Below are 19459 nucleotides of genomic sequence, written 5' to 3'. Positions count from 1 at the left end.
AGCATATGCTTCCAATAATTCACCATCAATAATTGATTTTTTGTGCCTACAAATTTCTACTTGTATTCTATATACAATTTCACACCCCAATCTTCAAATCCCTGCACCATTTTTTTGTTCTGTTATCGTAAACATGTGGAGCAATCTTCCCTTTGATCTCCTAGCCAACATCTTATCCTTCCTTTCTTCAGACTCCTTGGCTATGGCTAGCTCAGTTTGCCAGCACTGGCATTCTTGTTCCAGGGCCTACAACCTCCAATATACTGTCAAAGACCGCCTCGCTTGGCTCGTGGTTTTCCCGACACGTAACCGCAGCCCGTGTTGCTATGTTCACAATCCGGTTATTGATAAGTGGCATGTGTTATCGCTCGACTTCTTGCCCGACCCTGTTCGGCCCGTTACCTCAATTGGTAGCCTTCTTCTTTTAAGACCTACGAATTCTATAGTTCTTCAGTTGGTTTTGTGTAATCCGTTTACCAGGCAGTTTAGGTACCTCCCAGTGTTGAATATGGCTAGAACTAACCCAGCTGTGGGTGTTGTGGTGGAAAGCCAGACCAAACAAGGCCCATTTCCGTCTTTTAGAGTCTACGTGGCAGGTGGGATGTCGGAGGTAGCAAGCGGCGGCGCCATGTATGAGCCCACATTAGAAATGTACGACTCGAGGTACGACACATGGAAAATAGTGGGGCCAATGCCGGTGGAATTCGCGGTGAGACTAACGGTTTGGACCCCAAACGAGAGTGTATACACCAACGGAGTGCTATATTGGATGACTTCCGCCCGGGCCTATAGTGTAATGGGCTTCGAGATCATATCAAACACATGGCGCGAATTAAGCGTCCCAATGTCAGACAGGTTAGAATTTGCAGCATTGGTGCAACGAAACGAGAGGTTAACACTAGTCGGTGGCACCTGCGGTGGCGGTGGCGGTGGCGACGCTTGCGTGTGGGAGCTTAGTGAGGGTGAGATTTGGTGCTTAATAGAGAAGGTGCCAATGGAATTGGGGATGAAACTATTGGGGGGAAAGCCAAGTTGGGGAAGCACAAAATGTGTGGGTGGCAATGGTGCAATTTGCCTGTATAGAGAACTTGGGTCAGGGATGATAATTTGGAGAGAGGTCGAGGAAGAAGAAAAGAGAAGGAGATGGGAATGGAGTTGGGGTGATGGGTGTTGTTTGGTTAGAGGGAAAAGAATCCAAAATTTGGCAATAAAAGGAGTGTTGCTTCATCCAAGCCCTCTTGCTTTCTGAACAAAAAACATTGATTGATGCAGCAACTTGTCTACGTGTTAAATGATTAAGAAGATTTGCTCTATTTATTAATTTTGTGGGTTAAAACCATTTTAGAATATTATGTTTATAAAGTGTTTAATAGATTTCGATGATTAGTTGAAATATACACAAATTGATATAAATATTTTAGTCTATACATGTCGATTATTAAACTTGTATACATAAGGGGTCTCTCTTTGGACCCAATCCCCAATTGATGATGGTAAAATATTCAATTGTTTTGTGAATTGTTGTGGTTTATTAGTAAAATAGAGTTTAAATCACTTTAAAATTACTAACTATATTTATGGGTTACTTAGAATATTATGTTCATAGAAAACTAATAAACTTGACAAGTATAAGTAAAGGCCAATGCTATGTATACTAATTATTTATATTAACCTAAGTATTAATATTAAAATTCAAATTTTTTAATATTAATACTTAAACTAGCATGAAATGGTTAGTGAAGATTGTATTATTGATAAGTAAAGTGGCTGGACACCGTCGCGACTTGCATACATGGCAGGTCCGTCTTTGGGCCCCCCAATCCCCAATTGTTTTATGAAATGTTGTCGTAAAATTGTGTGCTTGAAATCAAAGCGAGTCGCCATCCCACAGTGACAGTGCGTCATGCTTGTGTGGAATTAATTGAAAAACATTTTTAAAAAAACAAAAGTATGTTGCAAAAGAGTAACCGCTAGAGGAAGGGCTTGAACCTTCGACCTTGTGGTTAACAGCCACACGCTCTAACCAACTGAGCTACTCCAGCAGTTGCCAATCGCCAACCGGCTTACATATTTTATTTTTTTAATTTATGTATGCTCTGGGATCTTTTAGATTATACTGTAAGTAAGTGATCATATTAATTTATTATATGGGAATGACTAGAAAATAGTGTAAATTTGAAGTTTTTAATAATGTAGTAAGATTAATTGTCAAGATATGTAATTGGTACGTTCTCCTAATTAATGGAGCAGAGGAGAGATATTGTCATTTTCATAATTTTAAAATCTAATTCAGAACTCTTGAATAATACACTTAAAAATCTTAGTTAATTATTCGGTCATCAAATGATAATTATTTAACATTATTATTAATGTTCTTAATAGAAAGATATACTTAACCTGATTCAATTACAATTAACAATAAACAAAATAAAAATTCAAACGTCTAATTTAATGCATATCAAACATATATAATAAACATTAAAAAGAAAAAAAAATAGTATTATATCATCAAGAAGAAGAAAAAACACTGTGGACGAATTGAAATTTGACATAGTTGAAGGACTTGAAGGTTGAACGAAAATGATAGAATGATTGATGATAGCTTAAACAGTGAGGCAACCCAACTATAGTCGACCCTCCAATTTGATTGGATTATCATTACCCTCAGCCTATCTTCATCAATAATCATCCTCCTTACACGTGCCAAGTCGCAGTTTCATTGGTCTGTGCCTTTGACTTGTGAATGTGCAACAGTTGAGTTGAATGAGTTCACATTTTTTTGATAGGATAGGGGGAGAATTGTGATACAAATGCAGCCCATAGTCTTTTCTTTCATCAGACAATATTTTTGAGTTTCAAATTTTCAATCTTTTACTAAAGTGGAAAAAACACTAATGTTCAACAACAAAATAAGCTGCTAAAGCTAAAGTCTTTACTAGGTTTCAACAACATCAACTCTCTCTTTTAAGTCATAAAAAGTTCAGAGCCAACCAGGTATGACCAACCTTTTATTTTAAATTATTTCTGACATTTTTCGGCATGATTGGTCTCAGTTTCTCGATGTACAAACTGGGTATGAATCTGTTTTTGAATTGGTTTTGGTTTTGGTTTTGGTTTGCTTTGGATTTGTATTGTTTAACGGATTGTTTTTCCTTTTCAAGACCATATAAAACCTGTATTGGATTTGCTTTTGAATGATGTTCATCTGTAAGCTTACTGAGGTTTTGTTAAGATTTTTGGATTCATTTTTATGTTAAGGATCATGTAATTCGTTTATTATGCAAACTAGGATATATTGTTTTCAAGGATTTTGATCATTCTTTGAGTGTGTGATTGCCATGGAATATGTTTTAGAGTTGGATTGTTGTTGAAATTTTTGACCTTTTAGTTCATAGTGCATTGGAAATTCTGAATTATTCTATTTTATATTAGCATAAAGGAGATTCTTATTTCAATTTGATTGAAATCATTTTATGTTTTCATTAAATTATTGGAAATATCAAAGCGGGCATCTATTTTGTGGCCTTATCTGATAGTCTGATTTTAATCTTCTGCAGCATCATAACTTTGAGGGGGGTAGGTTTATTTGTCTCAGGACTCTTTTGAGGGACAAATATGGAGTTATCAAAGTTTCCTGAAAACGAGATTGTAATTGCTGTGGGGCGTTTCTTCAAGCTTGATTTTCCTTATTGTCTTTGGCAAAATTGGGTTACTGCTGGTGCTTGTTCAATTCTAAGTTGAAGTTGAGTGTATTGTTTTAAAGTATTCATGAAATAGACAGTGGAGCTATCATAGCTTCAGGAATTATGTTAATGAAATCTCCATTATGTGAATTTCACGGTGGATCCAATGGGAGTTTATATCTGAACTCTTGGGTGAGTTCAATCATTGGTTTGAGCACAATTATTTTACTGGTCAAAATTCGGAAATAAAACGAACTTCCCTTTTAAAGTGGTAATGGATCCTTTGCAAGCCGTTACCGCAGCAACAGAAATAGTTTCAAGTATGTTAGGGGCTGTTGGTGCATTAGAAGTAGCCTCTAGGAATCTTGAAGAAGCTCCAAAGAGAATTCGAAGCCTTGAGGATTTTGTATCAGATCTTGAGAATTTGACACGCCGAGTTAAACAAAAACATGTATACAAGCTTCATAACCCCCAATTAGATCACCAACTTCAGAGTTTGAATGCCCTGATAGAAAGGCTGCATCCGAAGATTGGTAGGGCAAGAAGGATTGTGTCAAGAAGTAAAATCAAGAAGTTGGCTCATGTAGTATGGACTTCTATGACTGGAGACCCTATTGGGAAACTGGTAAACTCAATCAAGAATGACTTGAATTGGTGGCTTGAGTCTCAATTATTGGCTCAAAATGTTGAGAGAGTAATAGAATCAACCGCACAAGATGTCCCAATTCGATTGAAAGTAAAGGCTGAACAAGGCTACCCAATTTCTAGTAAATCTATGTATGTGAGAAATTTGCTAGAGCGGGATGAGCCTCATCGAGTCATTCTAATTGTTGGGTTATCTGGTATTGGAAAGTCATGTTTGGCTCGTCAAGTAGCTTCAGATCCTCCTGCAAGATTTATGGGAGGGGCGGTTGAACTTGGATTCGGACAATGGTGTAGTAGAGCTGCTTGCAACGGACGTAAGTCTGATTACCAGAAGCGATTAGCAAGAAAAATTAGTAAATTCTTGGTGCAGATAGGGTTTTGGAAAAAGATTAAGGATGAGAATATCGGAGATCTTGACTATCTTTGTTGCTTGCTTCAAGAAGCCTTGTATGGAAAGAGCTTATTGATCCTTCTTGATGATGTGTGGGAGCAAGACATAGTTGAGCGGTTTGCAAAGCTGTACAATAATGATTGCAAGTATTTAGTAACAACCAGAAATGAAGCTGTCTACGAAATAACAGAAGCTGAGAAAGTAGAGTTGAGCAAAGATGATATAAGGGAGATAAGCAAGGCAATCCTTCTCTACCATACCCTCCTTAGTGAAGAAGAGTTACCGGTATGAACTGGCTCAATTAAAATTTCGTTGTCCAAATTTGTTACATTGTTTCCAAGTAACTATGTCGGCATTTTCAATCTTTTGATGCATCAAAACACATGCAAATTTGATTAGTCTCTGCATAGTTATGGATACATTGAATTTTTTTTTATCTTTCTGATTCTACGACATGGTCAATGCATTACAAGCCTGTGAATGAAAACATGGAAGGTGCAGCCTGTGAATAAGTAGATTATGCAGCATTTCTGTTATTTGAAAATTTGAACTACCCAACAATTGTCAATACTGGATTTTATCTTTATTAAGTCAGAAATACAGGATGTTATATGCCCTTTGCATCAAGCCTTGCTCGGATTGTGTCTAGATATCCCGTAAGTTTCAAATGGCTAATTATATCATTCACAGCTTCTAAAGATGGGAGCAATCATCCCTAATGATGCTACTAGAAAAGAGGAGCATCTACTTTGTGGCCTTTTCTTCTAATATAGAAAAAAATACTAATAATAAAATTTCAAGCTCTATTTCAATGTTATATAAACCAAAATAGAACCCAGTTGTTATAGAACGCCCTAAAAAGCACATAGGGGAATTGCAATCTTCTTGTTTAAAAAAAGATGGAAGCTTCTTTGAAAGCTGACATGTGAGCTAAACTTATGTGCTTAACTCATTACCATCACTGGCCAACTTTTTGTTACATTTCACTAATTACTTTCTGATGTGTCGAGATATCTTCTTGCATTACAGGACATAGCTGAAAACTTGCTCGAGCGTTGTGGCCACCATCCTCTAACAGTTGCTGTCATGGGTAAAGCTCTCAGGAAAGAGTTAAGAGGTGAAAAATGGGAGAAGGCCATCACAAATCTATCCACCTTTGCCACTTGTGCACCAGGTCCAGTCTCATATGTGAATGAGAAAGAAGCTGAGAATACTCTAACAATTTTTGGGTCATTTGGGTTCAGTCTTGAAGCAATGCCTAGAGATCCCAGAAGGCTTTTCATAGCTCTTGCTGCTCTTTCATGGGCAGAACCTGTACCAGAAACTTGTCTAGAGGCTATGTGTTCAATTCTTGGGCAGAAAAGCCTATTCCCTCTAATAGTGTGCAAGCTTGTTGAAGGTTCATTGCTTATGAAAGATGATACAGATCCCTTATACCATGTACATGATATGGTTTCTCTGTTCCTTGATAGCAAGAAAAATGATTCAGTTCAGATACTATTAAGTGAATCAGAAACTGAAGAAATTTCATTCATTTGGCCTTGGCTTCTTACTTTTGGGAAAGAGGACATCAAAAAAATTGCGGAGCAAAAGATAGAGAGTGTCCTCAGTGTCTTAGAAGAAAAGCAGACAATTATCACCTTAGAAGCTATCCTGCAGGCTCTAATGGCTAGCAAATCCATTTCTGAACTTGAAGCTAGCAGAGCCAGCTTCAGTGGCATATTGGGACCCTGGATTCCAAAACTCATCTCAACAGACTCGCAGAGTCTAATTGCTGTGTCTGCAGAGGCTATTACAAATATATTTAGTAAGGGTGATTATTGTAGTTATTTTCCATCCCTTGAAATGTCTGGAGCAGTTGATAAGTTGGCAGGTCAGTTAGAAAAATGTGAGGATCCAATAATCCAAACTAACATTTTAACTGTCCTCACAAAGCTTGCAGAGTTCAGTAGTCCAGAGACAGTTGACAAGGTGCTTGAGAGCGTTCCCTTTGATAAGCTTGCCAATTTGCTCTCTCACAATGCTGAAGAATGGCATGAGAGCATATTTGCGATTTTGATGTCATTGATCAAAGCTGGAAAATCAAAAGCTGTTGAGAAAATGTTTGCCTTTGAGATTGAGAAGAACCTTATCAAACTTCTTGAGAATGGATCAGAAGTAGTACAACACCATGCGGTTGTCACGTTGAAGGCACTTTATGAGCTGGCTGGCCCTCATGCAAATGGTTCCCTTCAACCTGCTAATCTAAGCCTTTTGCCATGGCAAGCGAGGCTTCGTTTGGAAAGATTTGTTTTGTCAGACAGAAGTGTTGCCCCTTCGCCAAAGCCTCAAACCTTTGAAGATGTCATTCATAGAGTACTAGACAATGATAACAAGCAGGTATTAGACGCAATGGAGGATCTCATACCATTCGTCGAGAAAGCAGGTGATCCAAGAATGAGAGAAATGATTTTACGAAGTCCCCTTATAGAAAGACTATCAGAGCTTCTGCAATATGTGCACCCAGAACAAAATTCAATGAGATCTGGATCTGCCTTCTTACTGACAAAGCTAGCTTGCGGAGGTGGGGAACCTTGCATAAAGAAATTTATTGAGTATGATATTATTTCACTGCTAGTTAAGTTAATGCAATGCAATGTCGTAGAGGTCCAGGATTCAGGCTACACAGCATTACACCAGATGCTTTTCAGTAATGGTGGGTTCCTGGTTTTGAATAAGATAATTCAGATGGGTCTAATAGAACGGATGGTTCAGTCACTTGAAAGCAAATCGATGAAGACACGGGAAGTGTTCATGCACTGTGTTATGGATGTCGTTGAATTGGGAAAAAAAGCCTGCTTAGAACAGATGCTTTCACTGCAAGTGGTGGAGAAGCTTGTGAAATTAGAAAAATCCAGAGGTGGCTCTGGTGAAACCCTGATTGAATTTCTCAAAGGGATGGATAAGTGCAAGCATCTTTCCGTAGCTGAACGTAAGTTGATGAAGCAACAAGTGGTTCGGAAGGTAAGAACTGTACTGAAAGGACATAAGTTCGAAACTCGGATTGTTGTTGCATTAGATACTTTTCTATCCGAGGGTTCGAGAGGTTCTAGTAGTAGTGGTAGTAGTAACAGTAAACACAGAAAGTAAACGAGTATTTGAAAAGATAACTGTCATCCAGGCTTGCTTTTCAAAGCTTGAGGTCACTTGTAAAATTTATTGGCATTTTATCAAGCCGAGAAATTAATAAAATTCTTTGTTAGTTTTTCATGGTCTTTACCTCTACCAGACCATACTCAAATATTTCATTGCGGAATTTGTCCTTCATCAAAGCATTTTGAGTCTATCCACACGTTTAATCAAATAGAACCTAATCTATGCAAGACACAATAGAAACACCCTAATTTACAAGTCAATCTCAACATAATATATCGATATAAAACATCCAAAAGCTTGCATCTTCAATATATTTTCTATCCTTTCTCTCAGAATGAGAAAGCAGCTCAACTTCCTCACTCAGGTTACATGTATGATTAAGCAAAAATAAGAATTTACATGCCGAACAAGCAACAAAGTCAAGTCCGTTAGATTTCCATAAAATATTGGGAAAATGTTGTACTTGACTTTTGGGTTATCCTGTGAGCTCTTCCATCAGACCCTGTTGATCAAAGAAAACAATAAATAGTTGAAAGGAATTCAAGAGTTTCAACGATCCCATTTTGATAACACAACTCGGGAACCCAGTAAAAGAGAAAACCCACCCGTGAGATGTATGGCTCTGCATCAGTTCGTTTGAGAAAGTGCATCGAATGGCGAGCAAAATTGGCTGCCTTATCACTTACTACTATTCCTTCACCAACATCATCAAGAACCCTCACCTTGATGTAAGGATCTTTTGGTGGCACCATATCCTGGCAAAAGCAAGAAGTTTAGCAATAATAATCTAGGCAGTTGGTTCAAGATGCTTGGTCATGCCATAAAGAAAATTAGTTACAATTTGGATAATTCAAACATTTCATCCAATTTTGGAGCAAGCAACAGTACAATTTTGATCACATGTTTGTGTAATTCAAAATCATCTCAAAAAAATGTTAATAAAATAATGATCCTTCAAAGGCCTTTTTGTCCCTTCAGTGCATTTTGCTCCAAAACATTTCCAACTTACTAGTGATTATGTCTCAATTCTTTCCCAAAGCAAAAAATATTATTCCATAAACCCTACTTTCTGTATTTTAGAGATACATAGAACAATTTTTATCATAGTAACCAACCTTCAGCTCTTTAGACCATTTACATTTTCTGTTGCATAAACAATCAACAGCCATCACAATCAAGATCCACAACTTGCGAACCTTTAGTAAAATAAATTTTAATTCACATGACAGACATAAAGAAATGACTCACCACATTCAAATCAAGATCCATTTTCGACATGTATAATTCCAGAGCAGCAGAATGTCTCTTAAAATACTCTTTCTCTGAATGACTGAGCTTCTCTTGAATTTCTTCTGGAAGTTCAAAGAGCCTAAGCCCTACTTTCCACACCAAATTCTGTATTATTTCTGCCCGGTTATACCTGCATAGTCATAAACAAGGAACCTGAGCGGCTGATCATAATGACAAACCTCACATTGGCTTAAAGAATCTTGCTCAAAAACTCACACATAAGCCATTAAGCAGCGCTTGTTCCGAATTAAAGAAAGGTGGTTGATGAGTGCTCCATAATGGTCTGCATTTCTTGTTGTTTGGAAATCTAATCCTTCGTCCTGCATTTTCCTAAAATAGAACCATCACATGAATCATACAACCAAAAATTGAGATAAATTGACATAGTAAATAAAATATACACAATTATTTAACACATGGAAAGAGTCCTCAAAATGCATGATCAGAAAGAAACAGTGTGACAATTACCTTATCAAAGACTGAAGCACAAGGAAATTTTCACTACATTCTTTAGTTACTTCATTTAACAGCTCGTCCTGTAACATCACACAACAAAAACCAAGTCAAAGCTATCACAAATTAAATTATCTCCTCTCCCAAAAAAAATAAAAATCCCGGAAAGATACCATAATTTATTACATGTAAATCAAATTCAGTCATAAGGATCCGAAGTGATTTAACTCTCATATATACCAATCTATAAGGCCACTCAGATCTTAAAAATTAAAATCAATTTAATTTTTAGATATAAATGGGTTATGAATTATCAGCTTGATCTATGATTGTAGAACAAAAGAATCAATTCAACTGACAAGTGCAATTCATACAATGAGCTATCAAGACATATAAACGGCTTACATTGAAAGGCTGAAGCTGCCCTTTTTCGCCGGTCGTTATTTCTTTCACAAGGCGGCATGCCAGTCTTCCGTGCATACTTATCTATTCACAACCTACACTCGTTAAAACATTTCATCAAACACGTTACATATATATTAATTACATGTAAAAATCGTATCTTCCGATGACAATTTTGGTGAATTACCTGTTTTCGATTGTTTGGTCAAATAGAAAATCTGAGAAAGGGAAGGAATATGCTTGGAAAGCAAAGTTATGCGATCCGGTAGTAATGGGTTTTAGCGGGAAAGTTTTCAACGGTTTTTGAATTTAGCGCTCAAAATTTCGGGCGTTTAGATTGCGTTCACCTTTTTCAGTTCCATAAAACGCTGCGTTTATCTTTTTAGGCTCTATGAAACGCTGCGTTTATAAGAGGTAAACACGTGTAAGTTGCCTATGTCATATTAAAATCTATATATAAATTAATTTAAAGTTAAAAAAGTTAATTTAAAATAAAAATTCCTCGGATATTTTATGAAATAATAAAAATCTATTTAGTTAAAGCTTATACTAATATAAGTTAATAAATATTTATGAAATTATTCTTTTACTATTTAATATAATACTTAAAACTTAACAATAGAGAAATAGAAATATTTTTGTTATTTCATAAATAATTAAGAGTTTTATTATTTAATGAAAAGTATAGAGAATTAATTTCATATAACTTTGATTAAAATACTCTAATAATTGTAGAGTTGGGTATCTCTCTTGTGAATGTTTATATTTTATGGTGCTCATAGTTAAAATTTGGAGCTAACTATTTTTTTCCACCCAAATAATAGTTTAATGACATTTTTTTACCCACAAATTTTTAAAATACTACTTTATTACCCAAATTTATATTCCGATGGCAAATAGAGAGCAAACTCAGTCCAAGTTGTTGAGGCTTTTGAAAAGGGAAAGTCTATGAGGCTTTTGGTGGTGGAAGATTGGATTTTGGTAGTTGGTATTGGCGAGGTCAACGGGAGTAGGGTTTGAGCCTTTGAGGGTTTTGGTGAATGATGATCGAAGAAGAGAATGATGGTGGTGTAGGGTCACAACGATACCAAAAGTGGAAATATAATATAAATTTGAATAATAAAGTGGTATTTTAAAAGTTTGTGGTGGAAAAATGTTATTGAATCATTATTTGAGTGAAAAAAATCATTTACTCTTAAAATTTGGGTTCACATAAAGAATCCCAAGATTTTTAGACTATAAAAGAAAATAAATGGTGCGTTTGGCTCCATATTTCTACCCATATCCCCAATCCTATTCCCCAAATATTGTTTGGCATATTATTTGAGAAATATTATTATATTTTTAATTACTTTTAGACCCCATAAGTTTATTAATTTTATTAAATACCCCCAAAAAAAAGTTTAAAAATTAACAAAAATACCCCCACTGACCCATACTTGCCAGATTCCGGCAACCACCATCGGTGATAGCCAGAATCTGTCACAACGACCTACACCATGACGGGAACTGGCCTTTTTCGGCTAGATCTGGCCGTTGTTGACCGACAACGATGGCCATATCTTTGGCCATTGCTGATGGCCAAAGATGGACTTTTGCGGCCGTCGACGGCCACATCTGGCCATAGATCTGGCCTTTTTCGGCTAGATCCATGGTGGATCTGGTCGAAAAATGTCATATCAACACCATACCCGCCAGATCTGATCGGTATGTGTCGTTACTCAATTTTTCGGCCAGATTCCGACGGTGGTGGCTGGAATCGGGCACTGCAGGTGGTGGAGATATTTTTGTCATTTTACAAAAAATTTATATGTTAAAGTATTTAGTTAAACTAGTAAACTTAGGGAGTTTTTTTTATAAATTTTTAAATTTTACCTCGTAATACTTCCCTATTCAACTACCCAATATTATTTCTAAAATCCTATCCAAAATAATAAAATAAACGAACCCAAAATTATCTAATTAAACTTTCACATATAAAAAAATTATTATTTTTTTCATTTTAATAATCACGTGGGATATTTCTTATACTGTATAATAACTAAAGTTAAAATGATGAGTTAATTAAATTCTTGATCTCATAATTATGTCAAGTAGGTTGTAACATGAATGAAGTGTAAGTTGACTGGTAGTCATTATCATTAAGGCCCATCATTATCATAAAACTTTTTATTTTATTTTGGGTTTAAATACATGTCCTCGAGATATGATAAAATAGTTTGGTTGTGTTTGATTTACTATTTAGAATAGTATTATGCTATTTTATTTGTTTAAACAGTACAAGTAAACATTTGTTTTAATATTCAAATAAAATAATTTTCAAAATCTTAGGGTACGTTTTGGTTAGTATTTTTACCCATATTTCCAATCCTATTCCCCAAATATTGTTTGGCACATTATTCCAGAAATATTAGTGAATTTTTTTAACTACTTTTAGACCCTTTAAGTTTATTAATTTCACTAAATACACCCTAAAAAGTTTAAAAATTAGTAAAAACACCCCCATCCACCCATACTTGCCCGAAACTGATCAGTTATTCACCGATCTGGCCTTTTTCGGCCAACGAAGGCCAAAGATGGATCTTTGCGGCCGTCGACTGCCACATTTGGGCGTATATCTGGCCGGAAAAGGCTATAGCGACGCGTTACGACACAGATCCGACTGGTCTGTGTTGTAACGAAATTTTTCGGCCAGATTCCGACAGTGGTGGCCGGAATCTGGCACTGCGGGTGGTGAGGGTATTTTTGTCATTTTACATATTGGGGGTATTTAATTAATTTAGTAAACCTTGGGGTTTTTTTAAAAATTTTTAAATTTTATCTTGTAATACTCCCCTATCCAACTACTCAAAATTATTCCCAAAATCCTGTCCAAAATAATGAACCAAACGCACCCTTAGGCTTCATTTGGTTCATTATTGGATGATTTTTAAAATAGTATTTTAAAAAAAAAAAAGTAAAATTGGGTTATCTTTACGAGAAAGATAATTATTAATGTTTTGTGAGATGAATAAAGTAGAATAGGATTTTGAGAATATTGAAACAAATGCATTTTTGAGTTGATTTTCTATTTAACTTTATTGGGAAAACCAGAATAGTACTTTAAAGAGTGTACCAAACGGAGTATTTTATTACTTTTTAACCGTTGTGTCTCTCATATTTTATCTGTTCTCTCTGACAACTATCTTCGTTCTTCTTCTTCTTTTTTCTACAAGCATTCATCACCTAGGCAAAGGTCTTCATTCCTCTTCTTCTTTTTCCTTCTTCTTTTTCATCACTCCACCAGGCGACGCAAACTCTCTTCGTCCCTTTATCTCTCTCTCTCCATAGATAGTTTGACCAGCCCGTTCTTCTTCTTTTTTTTCACTCATTCACCAATCGACACAAACTAGATATGATAACTTTGGTGTTTTAAAAAAAAAAGGTTCCGTATTCTAGTGAATGAATAGTTATCATTAGAGAAACAAGCTAAAATTATTATGGTATGTTGTGTAGTTCATAATTTTATCATAAGATATAGTATGCAGGACCCTATCTTGGAATGGTCTAATGAAGATAGAGTTTATGAGCAAGAATATGTTGATGTCAAAAACGAGGTAGAAGATGAAGGGAATGGGGAGGAATTGAGTCAATTGCATCAATGTATTATAGATGACATGACGACTCTACGGGATAGCATAACTACTGAAATGTGGGCACAACATTTGATTATGTAGTAGTTGTTAATGGAGTATAGGTGTACGAACAATTGTGAGGGTGGATAATTAGTATTTTCGCATTATTAATTCATATGTGTATTAATGTAGTGTTTTTAAACTATGTATTAGTACTTGAAATTAATATGGAGAATTTGTTTTTAATTTATTGATTAAAAAATTACCAAACAAATATTTAATATTATTAAAATAATAAATTGAAAAGTTTTAGGCTATAATAATAAATTATTTTAATAAAGTGTACCAAAATATTCTATCGATAAATCCTTTATAAAAAAAATATACCAGACAATTATTCAACTCTAACTTAATATTCAAAAAATTTACCAAACACATTTTCATATTTAACTCATATTCTGGTAATAACAATCCAACTCAACTTTTTCAATTTTCAAAAATACTATTCTAAATACTCTACCAAACACAGCAAAATATCTTTCTAAAATTTATGAAATAACAAAAAATCGTTATTAATAAACTGTTAATGAGTTATTAAAATATATAGTTAAGAGTTCGTGAATATTACTAAATTGCCCTCTTATTGTTTATTTTAACATTTAAAACTTTTTTTTTAATGACTGAGTGTCTCAATCAGCTTACGTGCACCTCAACTAATCCCATAAGACCTTGAAACTATTGATCGGGTAATAGCTTTAATGACTACCTCTATTAGCAACCGAGTAAGGACTCAAACTCAGGACTTATAGAGTAATACATGCACCCAAGGCTAAGAGTCCTTATCGAACCACTCAATTACCCAAAGGTAGTTAACATCTAAAACTTAAAATCAGAAAAATATCTATTAAAACCAGAAACCTTAAGGCCATTTTTGTCTATTGTAAATATGTGAGGGGTATTAATGTCATTAAGATTTTGATTGAAAAAAGGGCGAACGACATGCACCCACCCATAGTTTGCCATAAAGACAAATTGGTACTCAAAAGGTTTGGAAATAACAAACAACCACTTTCTGTTAGGTTCTGTTAGGGATTTCTGTCAACAATGCTGAAAAAGACTGAAATACCGTTGAAAGTTTGATATTATAGTTTTTTTATTAATCTATAGCAAGTCAAATCAATCAATTACGTAAATACCCACATCATTTACATTAAATTACTACCATGCCATCAAGTTGTTATGCGTTAATAAAATGCATACCAGTAATTTAATGTAAATGATAGGGGTATTTACGTAATGAACTGAGTTCACTTGTCATATATTAATAAAAAAATTATAATATCAAACTTTTAAGGGTATTTTAGTCTTTTTCAATATTGTTGACAGAAATCTCTAACAGAACCTGATGAAAAGTGATTGTTTATTATTTTTAAACCTTTTTAGTATCAATTTGTCTTTACAACAAACTATGGGCAGGAGTATGTTGTTTGCCCTTTTTTTTAATTACCTAGGGAATCAAGGGATGCCAGACGGTGGATATATGGCACATGACTTTTTTTTCAATATTATTTGTTGAATGATGATAAGTGAGAAAGGACAGGAATAAATGTGTTCTTTTGAATTTTGATTGTGGTTTAGATTTACAGGACAAACCAAAATTCTTTGTTATGATTTGGTTTCTTACCAAATTTCAAAATCCCCAATCATGAATATTCTATTTTTTTGATTCTTGACCAAATATTTTTCCTATTGGTATACTGACCAAATTAATTTTATTCTAACCTAATCATTTTCAATCCCTTTATTTAATGAGTAAACTACTTTTTCCCACCCAAAGTTTGCCTTAACTATACTTTATCTTCGAAAAAATTTCAAAATACTACTTTCCCACCAAAAGATTTTGTTACTACTAAAAATCGATTTTAATGACAAAAATGATCTCTGTCACTATCATTTAAACCTCTGGTCTCCTCTTTACAAAACCCCTTTTATTTAATATTTGATTTCTCGTCGATTGTCAGTCATCGTAAAACTAGCGTTTCCTATTCTTAGCTGATTTTCAACTAATTCGAATAACGAATATTCAATCGGTCACCACCATACGATCCACCAGTAGGCATGGCAATGGGGCGGGGCGGGGCGGGGATCTTATTCACCGTACCCATCCCCACCCTCAAAATCATTCCCCACCCCCGCCCCATCCCCGTTACGGGGATGATAGGAATTCCCCTTCCCCGCCCCAAAGGGGAATGTTGGAGGCCCGTCCCCGTCCCGTTAATTTTATATAAATATAAATTAATTTAAGCATTACCAAACACAATAGTTAATTTTCGTCCATATGACAAACACTTAAATTAATCGTTTAAACATAATTAATTATACATAAATATGGGTCAAGGTTTGTTCTTGTTCAATTGTTTAGGGTGAGAAAAATTAGGAAAATATGGGTTTATATAGGTAGGATAATTGTGTAATTAGATGAAATATAAGGATATTAGTGAAAAGTAAATATATATATACATTTTTTAATTTTATATATTATATACGGGCGGGGCGGGCCGGGGGAAAGGCATCACCCACCCCCGCCCCATCCCCGAGGACGGGGATTAAAACACCCCCCACCCCTGCCCCTATCCCCAAAAAAACCGGGGCTTCCCCGCCCCATATGGGGCGGGGCGGGACGGGTCCCCAAAATCCCGGGGAACATTGCCATGCCTATCCACCAGCCTGTACTCTATAAAAACCCTCTTTCCTTGGCTCTTGGTAATCGTCGAATGCTGGTTGAGAAAGTGAAGTGTATTTTAGGTATTAACGAAATATAAACTTTAGGTGAGAAAGTGGTATTTTGAAACTTTTTAAATAGGAAAGTGTCATGTACTCTTATTTAATTTACTAAGCTTGTTTGTGAAGAGTTGCCAATTTTGAAATAGATCTAGTTTTAAGATATAAACATTAATCAAATTTTATTTACTTGAATTCTTTTCCCATGAAGAAGAAATTTTATATGTTAAAAAAAGATTTATTTTGTGATTCTCCTATAAAGATGAATATTTACATATAACTAATTTACATATTATTATTAAGCTATGAGATTTACATTAAAAGAAAATATAAAAATATAATTAAAGCATAGACCCCTTGAGTTTGATTAAATAACAAAATACTTCTAAGTTTATAAAATAACAAAATAATAATTGTATATTATTAGTGAACCGTGATTCAACTGTTACAAATTATTGTATTATAAGTATAAAATTTCAGATAAGGTCTTAAAAATTGAAAGAGCCCATGGACGGTGCTCGTTGTTTGACTTGTTGTCACATCACCATCACCACTTGTGCATCTATTCCCTAACTTTGTGACACGTAGTGGGATTTGGTGATAACTCCTATTATTTCAGTTTTAAAATAAATATCTAAAAGATAAATTTTATATATTATTATATAAAATATAGAAATACATACGTAGCAGCAATAAAATTTTCTATACCACTGCAATAGTCGTTGGTAAAGAGTAAAAGAGACTCAAGTTTATTGATCTTTTAAATTTGAGTTTCACAACTGTTAATAAAGTGATTATTAGAGCTCGTATTTTCTTGTAACTTTAATATGGGTAATATTGAAGCCCGATCTGATCGATGGTTTTAAGGTTTTAGAAATTAATTAAGTATACACAAACACATCTGGACACTCTCGTTTAGATAAAAAAAAATATATGTATTTTGTAATCAATATCAAACATGGGTTCAAATCAAATTGTAGGATTGAAGTTTAAAGATTTATTATGTTTCAACTACTTAACTATAGTTTTGGAGCGGTTTTATATTGATTCATACTTAATCCTTAAACAAATTTAATAATAAGATAATTAAATGTTAAAAATACTTAATCTACGTTATAATAAGTCAAATTTTAGCATGTGAACCCATCAACATATAGTCTCAAATTTATTTAAATAAAATATAAGGTGCGTCCAGCTAACACATGGCACAGACATTTTTGATCTGACCTTCTTATTTTAAATTATTTCATTGTTTTATTAGTATTTATTGTAACTATAAAATCTTATATCATCCAAAATGCATTACTTTAAACAATCGGATTATCTAAAATTAATCTCCAATATATCTTTCTTTTATCCATTTTTTTTTTTTTGAATTCAACCAAGTCAAATTTCATATTAATCTGATAAAATTAATATTAAAAATTTACAATTATTCTAATTTATATTTCGTTATGTTTCTGCATGTTGTTGGACCTGATAACCACTATCATTTCTTTCCTAATCATCACTCATCAAACCCTCAAACTTTATTCCGTCGACCCCATCATTATCGACAATGAGTGATTAGGTTTATGCAACTGCCTCCTAAGTCAAGTTCGATCAATCCTTCACTAAATTCCACATTTTCTACCAAAAGATTTATCGCCCTCTCTCTTTAAAAATTTAACAGTTTGGACCAATTTACTCTCTATAAATTTGATACTAAATGATATTTTAAAATTTATATATAAAAGTATCATTAAACATTATTTGTGGAAAAAAAGGTTATCTCTATAATTAAAAGGAGGCTACTTTTGTGTACATGACTAAGGCCGTAGGTTATGTTGGGAAAAAAGACTTAATCACGTTATAATTCGGATACAATATTTTGAATAAAAGCATTAAATAATACAACAATATTAAAAAAAAAAAAAAAAAACTTTATAATGACTTTTAGAATAAGATAACTTACCCCAATATTTAATCCATAACAACAAATTTCGCCACCTTATATACTTCCATAATTAACAATGATAATATATTAAAAAAAGATTGATTTTTGATTACAAACTTTGAAATTTTGACTGAGTTGCCTCGTCATCTAATCTCATCAAGACCTTTTCCTTTAAGACTTCCCTTGTCCGCCTCAAGGTTTGACGAATTAAAGCCTCAAGATTTTCAAAAAGTAACATTCACCCTAAAAATAAATTACGTTTATCATATAACAATATAGAGCTATTTACCCTCAAGCTTTTATTCTTCAAATTATTATATGATTTGTTAAAAAATCCTAACAATCAGGTACCAGTACCAGACGGGACTGAGTAGGATGTGCGCATGATTAGGATAATTAATTAGGTAATGAATTTTGTGCTAAATAATGAAAGACAAAAGAGATTTCTAAAGTAATTCGAGGTTAAAACCAAGCATACTTTCACTACCATTTTATTATTAGGACCGGCCTACACACAAGTTGATTACAAGAAGGAAACTGTCACACGAGCTTACAAGGGTTTGCTAAGTGGGCTCTTTGTTAAGCTGTTTTTCCAGGGTTTTTTTTTTTACAAGGGTGTCTATGTATATTCTCTATCCAAATTGGAGGCGACGCCCTCCTTTTATACATGCGTTCTGAAAGTAGTTGAGAGTTGTAAATTACGAGGGGGATTACACGCATAATCCCCTCGTAATCCAATCTGAGTTAGTTTTGCCCATGCTTAAGTCAGAGCAAAATGCTAGGATTGATGGACTTATCGACCAAGTATCCATTGGAGGACACCACACATGGGTGACCATATCCATCCAATCTTGGCATAGTTCGTAGAATTGGCGTGAACGACGTAAAATCAGCACAACAATATAAATAGTAATATTATTTTAACAATTTTACATTAAAAAATATAATTGAAATAGATATATTAATATTAAATTATTATTTAATAACTAAATAAAAACTTAAAAAATTAATAAAATAAATGAGAGAGGGAGTAAAATAAGATAGATGACAATATCTGTTAGAAACAAAGTTTAAATTCTTTCCATTTTTATATCTTCGATTTTTATATGTTAAAAAAATTGAAGAAATA

At 34.1% G+C, this 19459-nt stretch overlaps 3 protein-coding genes and 1 non-coding gene across 5 annotated transcripts; 2 read left to right on the top strand and 2 right to left on the bottom strand.

Moving 5' to 3' along the window:
* The first annotated feature begins 20 nt into the window (after positions 1 to 20).
* Positions 21 to 1269, top strand: LOC116121674 (protein UNUSUAL FLORAL ORGANS-like). Its single transcript, XM_031407611.1, has one exon. It carries the CDS (start codon positions 134 to 136, stop codon positions 1247 to 1249), a length of 1116 nt encoding a protein of 371 aa, XP_031263471.1. The 5' UTR covers positions 21 to 133; the 3' UTR covers positions 1250 to 1269.
* Positions 1270 to 1968: 699 nt separating this feature from the next.
* Positions 1969 to 2042, bottom strand: TRNAN-GUU. Its single transcript has one exon. It is a non-coding gene; the product is annotated as a tRNA-Asn (tRNA).
* A 2064-nt stretch (positions 2043 to 4106) lies between these two features.
* Positions 4107 to 7938, top strand: LOC116121680. The gene is made up of 2 exons (XM_031407618.1): positions 4107 to 5004; positions 5749 to 7938. The coding sequence occupies exons 1-2, from the start codon at positions 4282 to 4284 to the stop codon at positions 7846 to 7848; spliced, it is 2823 nt and encodes a 940-aa protein (XP_031263478.1). The 5' UTR covers positions 4107 to 4281; the 3' UTR covers positions 7849 to 7938.
* A 202-nt stretch (positions 7939 to 8140) lies between these two features.
* LOC116121700 (probable DNA replication complex GINS protein PSF1) lies at positions 8141 to 10321 on the bottom strand. 2 transcript variants are annotated; one of them, XM_031407638.1, is made up of 7 exons: positions 10187 to 10321; positions 10003 to 10094; positions 9613 to 9680; positions 9361 to 9474; positions 9103 to 9274; positions 8460 to 8609; positions 8141 to 8356 (listed from the first exon to the last, which is right to left on the bottom strand). In XM_031407638.1, the coding sequence occupies exons 2-7, from the start codon at positions 10075 to 10077 to the stop codon at positions 8330 to 8332; spliced, it is 606 nt and encodes a 201-aa protein (XP_031263498.1). In that variant the 5' UTR covers positions 10078 to 10094; positions 10187 to 10321; the 3' UTR covers positions 8141 to 8329. The 2 variants fall into 2 exon arrangements, with proteins under 2 accessions (XP_031263498.1, XP_031263499.1); XM_031407639.1 differs by having other exon boundaries at positions 10003 to 10083.
* Between the last annotated feature and the right edge of the window lie 9138 nt (positions 10322 to 19459).

Source organism: Pistacia vera, unplaced genomic scaffold, assembly GCF_008641045.1.
Source record: "Pistacia vera cultivar Batoury unplaced genomic scaffold, PisVer_v2 Contig127, whole genome shotgun sequence".
In the NCBI taxonomy this organism is placed as follows: domain Eukaryota; kingdom Viridiplantae; phylum Streptophyta; class Magnoliopsida; order Sapindales; family Anacardiaceae; genus Pistacia; species Pistacia vera.
This window is presented reverse-complemented; position numbering and strand designations above follow the sequence as displayed.